General features: G+C 48.3%; 1 protein-coding gene across 1 annotated transcript in view; it reads left to right on the forward strand.

Moving 5' to 3' along the window:
* Positions 1-10,043, forward strand: part of SYT6 (synaptotagmin 6) — a 65,368-nt gene that overhangs the window by 45,048 nt on the left and 10,277 nt on the right. The window contains exon 4 of the mRNA XM_004380438.1: positions 7,740-7,860. Coding sequence (XP_004380495.1) covers positions 7,740-7,860 — 121 coding nt within the window. The remainder of the gene's footprint in view (positions 1-7,739; positions 7,861-10,043) is intronic.

Here is a 10,043-nt window from a genome sequence, read left to right on the forward strand (position 1 = left end):
AAGCTTCCACAACAGACAGGTGGTAGCTGCACATAGGTGCACTGGCCAGGAATCGAACCAGAGTCTCCTGCCTGTAAGGTGAGAATTCTACCACTAAACCATCACTGCCCCCTATTTTAGTACTGATCAAACTGGACGGTATTGCTTATATGCCTTTCTCTCCCTTTCCCCCTGCTCCAAGACTGTGAACTCTTAATAATAATAATAGCAGCTAATACTTACAGAGAGCTTACTCTGTGCCAGGAACTACTACTAATCTTATTTAATCCTTGAAAAGATGCTGTGAAGTAGTGCTCTTATTAGCCCCATTTTATAGATTAGGAAACTGAGATTATGAAATGTTATGTAACTTGCCCAAGTCGGAGAGCTGGAACTTGGACTCAGGGCTGCCTGACTGAAAATCCATATTCTCAACCATTTGCTTGTCAGCAAGTATTCATTGAGCACTTACCATATGTAAGGCACTAGGCTAGACATCAGAGCTCTAATGGTGAGTAAAACCAGACCTGACCCCATCCCTGCCCTCAAAGAGCCCACACTCTAGTGAGGAACATGAGTGTCAATCACAGAACCCCAAAACCAAGGTAAAAGTGGTGATTGGGGCACATGCTGTGAAGAGGAGGCCTACCGTGCTATGAGAGCAGAAACTTGGGGGGTTGGCCTAGCCCCAAGCATCTGACTCAGCCTTGTACCCCAGTATGAGCCATGGCCTCCAAGACAGGGTGCTCATTGGGTATCTCTTTACCCAGTGGAGCCAAATTGACTTCAGCCTGGCTTTGCTCCAGGTCCCCCTGCCTGGGAGTAACTTAACAGTGCTTCCTGCCCAGTGCTTCAGAGATCCTTTTAGGTCCCTGTGGCTTTCCTGAAAGTGTAGCGGCTGCTTCTCTGCTGATGAGGAGAGATTCAGACAAGTCACTTAATGATTAAGAGACCAGAAGTGTTCTCTAAGAGACAGGCAAGCATTGTTCTTGCTTCACTCAGCCTGGATTCCCAAGATGGTTACAGAGGCATTGATGCCACTCATTGCCCGTTTAGGAGGATGCGTGGCTGGCCCTGGAGAAGAACAAAGCATTTGGGAGGCAGCTGAGGGAATGAGAGCATTTGGGTTTCAAAACGAAATTGCTAGATTCTTCGAGATGGGCGATAGACACCAGTTAAGCATCCTTGGCTAGCTCAATGGGCAATGGCTGATGATGATAGATTTTCCCGTTTGAATCCTATGTTCTTTTGGCTGATCATCTAGAACAACTCCCACATTGTACAGACTGAAGTCCAGAGATGTGAAATGACTTGCTTAAGCTCTCACAGCTAGTTAGTGGCAGAGGGGCTAAAGCCTGGGTCTCCTGCTCATGGCTCACTGATCTTTCCTGGGCAGCTCACAGAGAGGAATATTTTTTCTATGCCCAGGGCTACGTGAGTGCATCATCCAGAGAGAAGTGCTTTCACGAGCTATTGCAGATGGGCCCCTGGAGAGCCAGGGCGAGCAATGCTGTGCAGTGGATGTGTCCTTAAGAATCTTACTGCCCATCGCCTGGGCACTGCAGCCAGGGGAAAGTGCTGCTATTATGGGCAGCAATGGCAGGTGGGCAGGTTGCACTTAAGGACAGATTTATCCAGGAGCAAACATGTGGCTTCCCCTCCCCTGGCCGCAGGCTCACCCTCTTGCAACAGTAGCCAAGACTCTTAGCCAGTTGCTCAGATCCACCCTCTCAGCCCCCTGGCTAGAAAGAGTTGAAAGCGCTAGGCTGGTTTCCTCCACTTTCTGGACAGCAGTGACCTCTCCAGCACCGGGGAGCTCATTACCAGGCAGGGGCCTAAGGCAGCCTCTCCTAATAGCAGGTGAAGATGAAAGCAGTAACGCGCCACAGCTCTGCAGCCCTTGGTCACCCTTGGTTTTATTAAAACCCAAAGTCTCAGACATCCCTAATGAGAATCAAAGGCTAGTAAGGTGTGCAGGACCTGGCCTGAAACCTCCTCAGCAAGAGGGCAGTGTAAGGACAGGACATGCCGAGGCAGCTGTGGGACCAAGCTGGGGCCGGGCTTTCTGGAGAGGGAGGGAACGTGGCTACCAGGAGATGTTGACTCTCTCTGTTTGTTTAGCTCCCATCTCTCTGTTTACTCAAAATTAACCTATTTATTTTCCTTTATCAAATAACCTAGTCCTCTGCTGCCTGCGTGTACAGGGTAACAATATCCCCCTCCATCCCCTGAGCCAAGAGCAGCTAATTTGCTGGTAGGCCCAGTGAGGCCCAATCACCCACAGCAGAAAGAGCTGGAATGGGGCTTCAGGCCCCCTGGCCCCTGTCTCCTCTGTGCCTCCAAGTCATGGTGGGATGCTGGACGAGTCCCTTTGCCTCTCTGGGCCCATGGATGGAGAGTGTAGTTCACTGTCAGGTGTGGGGATCAGGGGGCTCCCCATTGCACCACAGATTCAGCTCCCCTCAGGTCCTCCAGTCTGCTACAGTCCTATTGAGAAAGGACAGCCCTGCGGATGCATGCTCTCCCTGGAGGGAGCGATCCTTGAGACCAGTTCATACAGCCCCAGGGGGTTCGATTTACTCTGAGGTATCCCTCATGTTGGGAGCCTCTGGGTAGTACAAACAGTTCACATGCTTGGCAGCTAATCAAAAAGTTGGGGGTTTGAGTCCACCCAGAGGCACCTTGAAAGAAAGGTCTGGTGATCTACTTCTGAAAAATCAGCCATTGAAAACTCTATGGAGCACAGTTCTACTCTGACACACATGGGGTAACCACGAGTCAGAATTGACTGGATGACAACTAGTTTTTTATCCCTCATATCCCTAGGCAAGTCTTCCAAGTCCATAAACAAATCAACTCAGACTCCCCCCAGAAAGACAGCCTTTGAAAGCTCAGCTTGCCATCTGCGGGATGCATTGGTGGAGAAAAGGTGATAGCAGACTTTTTTCCCAATCTCCTTTTGGCTAAAATGTAGTCATCCCTTTCCACAGGCATTTGTGTAGCTCCTGCGTTGTGGTCTGGGCACCCCTGAAGCATAAGTACATGTAAGGCAAAGTCCCTGGCTTAAAGGAGCCTCTGGTCTTGTCACCGGACTCTGGTAGGCGGCACAGCTGCAGAGCAAAAGGGGCACTTGGTAACCGCTGTGAGCAGCGCAGGGGCAGAAAGTGATGCAAGGACATGGGGAGAGATGCTTGCTGTGGGCTGGGCCCTGGGCAAGGGTTCCTGGAGAGGGACATGGCCCTGGGTGTACAGGATGTGTAGGATTCCCAAGCAAAGAGATGGGGAGCTATATTAGTTTCCTCGGGCTGTCATAACACATTACCACAAACTGGTGGCTTAAAACAACAGAAATTTATTCTCCCACAGTTCTGGAGGCCAGCAGTCTGAAATCTACTGTGTCGACAGGGCCATCCTCCCTCCAAAGCTTCTAGAGAAGGATCCTTCCTTGCTTCTTCCAACTTCTCGTAGCCCCAGGCATTCCTTGGTTTCTGGCAGCATACCTCCAGTCTCTGTCTCTGTCTTCACATGACCATCTACCCTGTGTCTGTGTCTCTTCTTCTCTTCTTACAAGGACCCCAGTCATTTTGGAGTAGGGCCCACCCTAATAACAGCATCTTGATTACACCTGCAAAGAACCCATTTCCAATTTGACAGGCACCAGGGTTAGGAGTTCAATATATCTTTTGAGGGGGACACAGTTCAACCCTTAACAGGAGGCATTTTGGCAAAAAGAGACCAAAGACACAGCAGCCCACGTGGAGCAGAGGGTTGGCATAGAGAGATAATCGGGTGAGGAGGTGAGATGGGGCGCGATTGTTGAGGGCTCTGAATGCAAGCTAAGAAGATGGGCCTTGATCCAGAGGCCAAACAAGGGGAACCGTTGAGGGTGTGTGAGCACTGCTGAGCACAATAATTTCAACATGTACAATTCAGTGACTGATAGATAAAAGTCTGGCATCAGACTAATTGTGGTCACAGGCTGGCCTCACCACTCACTAGTTATGCAGCCCTGGGCAGGTTACTTAACTTACTAACCATTCATTTTCCCCTGAGTACAGTGTGGATAGTAAGAGTACCTACCTCATGGGGCTGTGGTAAGACTTACAGAGATAATTTAGCAAAGTATTCAGCAGACTGCCTGGCACATAGTAAGTGTGCAGTAAGGTATTTTTTATTACTATGCTTATTGAGTCTGACAAGCGTTTCTGTAACTTTGGGCATGATTGAACCTCAGAGGGTTATTAAGGAAAATAAAGGGGTTTGAGACTTCTTGCACCTTCGTGCCTCTGGCAGAGATAGAACATTCAGCTGATTCACATTGATCTGATCCTTGTTGAGTGAGGGGACAGTCACCTCCCACAATGCCAGGTCACAGGGCAGTTTCCTGTGTCTATCTCTCTTGACATCCCCCAGGGAGGCAGGAGATGCACCAGAGGAAACTGGGGACCCTAGCGCCTGCCACTTCTTGTTGTTCTTGCTTGTTTTAACCGGTTGTGACCCCACTAAACTGTGTGTTGAGGGGAGAAACTGTATACTCTCCACAATGTACAGGGTCCCTAGTAGGCACTCAGTAAACATGAACGCGTGAACAAATAAACAAATGGATAAAGTTGTGTTCTTGGGTATAGAGGAGCCAGGGTTACCTTGAGATGCGTCCTCGGTGAGCTGGGAGGGGCTGCTGCTCACAGATGGAGTGCAAGGAGCACTCTCCTAAGAGTCGGGACTCCAGCTGTATCTCCTGCCAGCTGTATACACCTGGGCAGGGCTTTTAAACTTGAGTCTCAAGTTATTCATCCGTGAAATGGAGGAAGTGATGACAATCATCTTTGCCCTGCACATTTGCTGTGAGCCTCAGAGGTGCAGATGCTGTCCATGGAAGAGCTTTGCAGAGCACAGGAGTTCCGCAGATGTTGGTCTTGGCTCACTGGCTCTGTGCTGGCCACGAGTTCTACGTGCTGGAGGGCGTGGCTGTCTCTGCAAAGTGTCAAACTCTGGCCCCAGCCAGACCCCCTTATGGGAAGCTGGGGGCAGGTTCCACCTCTCGTTGCCCCTGGGATTTGAAGTGGGGTGGGGCAGGGAGAAAAAAAAGACATACCTAGGGCTAGGGAAAGGGTGGGTATTAGCACCACCTAGAGGAGATCATTGAGACCACATGCTCTGGAATGGGTGGAGGGCGGGGGGAGCTGGATTATTCTCCTGGTGGGGCCAAACCAAGCATCCAGTGTCTCTAGGAGTCTCCAGTGCTGGGTGGTTCTTTTGGGGGAGAATGGAAATAAAACCTTGGTGTCACTCTTGACTCCTCTCTCAGACATCACCTCAGGGAGGCCTTCCCTGACCATCTTGTCTAAAATGTCAACACCTATAGCCTCCCCAGTGGCATTTCATATCCCTGTTCCCTGTCTTATTTTTTTCTTCTTGGCACTTTTTACTGTCTAACATTTTATTTGTTTATCCTTTTATCGTCCATTGCCCTTAAAATATAAGCTTCATGAGGGCAGAGTGTTTTGTTCTCTCCTATATCCCCAATACCTAGATCAACACCTAGCACGTAGCAGGTGTTCAATAGATATTTGTTGGTTGACTGACTGAATAAGTGAGTGGGTGAATGAATGGATGGCCTAATTGGAAATCGGTCTCTCCAAACCCTCACCTCTTTCTCCTCAAGCCTGGGCCTGGGAGCCCTAAGAGACAAAACACCTCCATATCTCAGAGCCCCAGGCCAGCCTTAAAGCCTGCAAAGGGGAGAATGAGGGGGTAGGGGAGTTCACGGTGACAGCGCCCTCATTCATCAAGTGGCGGACAGGAAGAAGGAAGAGGAAGCAATCTGGCAAGGTTCTATTTAATACAACAGACCAGCATCCTTACCATCTTTGACGTTTTTCCCCTCTTGCTCAGAAACTTCCTGAGATTTGGAATCCCACGGTGATTCTGGGGCAGGAGAGGCAGTAGAGTGTGTGCTCTGTCAGTTTTATTTTATTTTTGTTGTTGAGAATACACACAGCAGAACATGCACTGATTCAGCAGTTTTTATATGTACAATTCAGTGACATTAATTACATTCTTGGAGTTGTGCAACCATTCTCACCCTCCTTTTCCAAATTTTTCCTCCCCCATTAAATAAACTCACTGCCCCCTAAAGTTTCTCATCTAATCTTTCGAGTTACTGTTGTCAATTTGATCCCATATAGATAGTTCTTAAAAGTGCACAATGCTCAGGGAAGACATTCTTTACTAGTTAAGCTAAACTATTATTTGGTTTTAAGAAGACTTTGGGGGCATTTTTTGTTTACCAGGTTTATTTTTGAAGGCTGATCACATTTAAGGACAAGGACAACATGGATCCAAGGCCTGGCTTCAAACGTGGGATGGGGTCGTATGTCTCCTTGGTTGGCAGCACGTCCTGACCAGGGTAACAGATTCCTTGTGCTTCCACCCTGAGGACAGGAAGTTAGACTGTTAGGTATCTTTTGGTAGAGGTGAGAAAGCTGCCAAGGAAGAATGATTGACAGAAAAATGACTGAGCTGAGGGGCAGAAGCAGAAAAGGATTGTGGATCTGCTGGGAGAGGGAACGCCTGGTGGCCGGAGCATGTGTCTTAGACAGGATTTGGTCATGACCCACATGCCAGGATGGGGCAGGGAAGTCAAGGGGGTCAGTGATGAGAAGGGTGACCTGGAGGAGAACAGAAATGGGCCACAAAGCAGCTGGTGGTCTGGAGGCTGCAGCCAAGGGGTACATGTAGGGCAAGCCAGGCCAAAGCAGAATTGTGAAAACTAGGACAGAATCCGATCAAAACTGAGAGGGAGTATTGTTGGAGATGGAGACAGTTGTGGTTTAGTGGTAGAATTCTTGCCTCCCATGCAAGAGACTCAGGTTCAATTCCCAGCAAATGCTCCTCAAGTATAGCCACCACACTTCCGTCAGTGGAGGCTTATATGTTGCTATGATGTTGAACAGGTTTCAGCAGAGCTTCCAGACTAAGACAGACTAGGGAGAAAGGCCTGGTGGTCTTCTTCCAAAAACCAGCCAATGAAAACGCTATGGATCACAAAGGTCTGATCCGCAACTGATCATGGAGATGGTGCAGGACTGATGGAGCAGTGTTTCTTTCCAACGTGCATAGGGTCGCCATGAGTTGGGCCCAACTTGATAGCAGCTAACAACATTGTTGGAGACAAATTCTCAAGAGGAAATACTGCTTGTCTTAGTTATCTAGTGCTGCTATAACAGAAATACAACAAGTGGGCGTCTTTAACAAATAGAAATTTATTTTCTTGAAGTTTAGGAGGGCAGAAGTCTGAATTCAGGGCGCCAGCTCTAGGGGAAAGCTTTCTCTCTCTGGTGGCTCTGAGGGAAGGTCCTTGTTTCTTTAGCTTCTGTTTCCTCCTTCCTGGGAGATCTTCATCTGTCTTCCTCCATCTCTGCTTGCCCCTTTTATCTCTTGTAAGAGATTAACTCAAGACGCACCTATGCTAATCCTGCCTCATTAACATAAAACTCATTCGCAAATAAGATTATAACCCAGGCAGAGAGGTTATGATTTACAACACATATTTTGGGGGGACAATTCAATCCATAACATTACTATTGTTGCCTTTTATACCCAGTTATTCCCAGCATGGAAGCAAAACCCTTGGGCCTTGAAGACCTGGCAGTCTGCTTCAAAGAGCCTTCTCCTGGGGCCCGGAGCACCCCACAGCAGCTGCTCAGGAAGCAAGGCCCAGGTGCCCTTCATTTGCCTTCTTGTCTGCTTCTTTGCAGGAAAGCGTGGATTTGGGAGAGATCATGTTCTCCCTCTGCTACCTGCCCACAGCAGGCAGGCTCACCCTCACCGTGATCAAATGTCGGAACCTCAAGGCAATGGATATCACAGGCTATTCAGGTACCTCCCTTACCCAACCTCCCTGCTACCTGGCCCCCTAGTGGCTCAGACAATGGGATTTAGAAGGGTATTTGGAGAGAAGGGGAAAGAATCGTCACTATTCTTAGGATAGAAGCAACCAGCTCTGGAGGCAAACTGCCTGGATTTGAATTCCAGCTCTGCCACTTCCTTGTTATCTAAAGGCTTTGGTGTCCTAATCTGAAAAGTGGGAATGATAATACCTTACTTACTTGGATTACTTCAAAGATAAACAAGTTAATTCATATAACATGCTTAGAATTGTGCTGATACATAATAAACACTCAGTAGATATTAGCTATTATTATCATTTGTTCTCTCAGAGAAGGGAGAGGCTGAAAAGTAAATACATGTGAGCACAGAGTTAAGAAAAATCTTCCTAGTCTCTGTGAGGCCCCAGGACTTCCAGAAGGGTTATGTCGGGTTTGAATGTGTTAAACGTTTGTGGGTCCACACAGGCCTACTGCAGCCCTGCGCACTGAGTCACAGGAGCAAATCCACTGAAAAGCAAAGTGCATTTGTATTTGAGTTTTTCCTGCAGGACTCCTGGCTTCGGCCTCAGCACCAGGGGAGCTGCTGGGTACAGAAGGAGAAATTGAGTACTATTCTAGCAACAGAGGAAATGCTTGTTTGGGGGCAGCTGTGGGACCTGCAGGCTGGACATGGTGTCAGAAGTTTGATCCTTGCCCCCATGATTCTGCAAGTGGTTGTCAGAGAAGGCATCTGAGTTTGCAAATAACAGAGGGGTATTTTGAGTCCTGGGAGCCTCCCCCCACCCCCAGTGACTCAAACAGCCCTGAGAGGTGAAATGGGGTGAGACCTCCCAAAGAACAGGCACATGGAACAGTCTAGGCTGCACTCAGAATAGCAAATGCCGGGAGAGGCTGCATTTGTTCCCTAGACTCCCCTCTCCCCAGAAGCCCCTGTGGATGATTCAGATCACCAATATAAAATGGCTCAGGAGGGGCCTCTGAGCTTGGATGGGAATCTATGGAAGATTTTTCATTTTATTTATTGTTCATTTCCTGGGAAATTCCTTAGTATAACCACAGTTGCCATACAGAGGGGACGTTGGGCCCAGGCACCACCTGGTGCAGCTGGAAGAAGACGAGGTATTAGGCCTTGAAAATTGAGGTTCCAGAGAAAGGTGGCTGGGAGACGCTGAAGTGATGTGTGTTTATTGCAGCTTTGAATCCCTGGGAGCCTCTGCCCCAGCTCCACTGTCTGTCTGCCCCACTCACCCATTCAAGGCCAGAAGCTCCTGAGATAGCAGCGCCCTAATGCCTCTCCTTTCACTGGAGCCATCTGACACACAGCAGACATGGTGGAGAGCATAGAGAACGTCTTCTGACCTGCTAAAGGCTCTTAGGCAGCAGCAAGTCTGCTTCCTCCAAAAATATAGCCAATGTAGATTGCATTTTAATATCAAAATAAGTGTGTGCCAGGGACGGAAATTCACTGAGGACTCTCGAGGCTGCTGAGGGAAATAGGATTTTGCTGCCCAAGTCTCCACACTATCTTCTCTGATGTAATTAAATTGGTGTGCTAGACAGTGAGCTTACGGTGAAGTCACTCAGGTAATCGGCAAGGCTGCTCCAAGGCAGAGGGCTTGGAAGGAGGGATTTTTCCACGCTGAGTTCTAAACCCCTCTTTTCTACCTGAGTTTCAAATCTGACGTTAAATCTAGCTTGATTCTGAAAATGCAGGGGCCTTTTCTTCATTAGGGATTTCTGTCTGTTTTGTTCACTGATCTAAGCAAGTTCCTGGAACAGCGCAGGGCAATTAATAGACAATAAATAAGTATTAAACGAAAAACGAATGAATGAATGATGAGTTTGTAGCATGAGGAGACTGGTCAGAGTGATGCAGTGGGAGTGTCCATGCCATCAGCCTCTGTAAGTGGATCTTCCGTTTTCGAGAATGAGTTTGAGGTCACCTTCAGCCCAGAGTGGTTTGGGGTTGGACTAAACGAGAATGAATGAACTAAAATCAAACCTGTTGCCGTCAAGTTGATTCTGATTTATGGTGACCCCATGTGTTACAGAGTAGAAGTGCTCCGTAGGGTTTTCCTGACCGTAATCTTTACAGACGCAGGTCACCAGGACTTCTTTCTGTGGCTCCACTTGGTGGGCTTGAAAAGCCAAACTTTAGATTAGCAGTTGAGC

This window comes from Trichechus manatus, unplaced genomic scaffold (genome assembly GCF_000243295.1).
Source record: "Trichechus manatus latirostris isolate Lorelei unplaced genomic scaffold, TriManLat1.0 scaffold00073, whole genome shotgun sequence".
NCBI classification, from domain to species: Eukaryota; Metazoa; Chordata; class Mammalia; order Sirenia; family Trichechidae; genus Trichechus; species Trichechus manatus.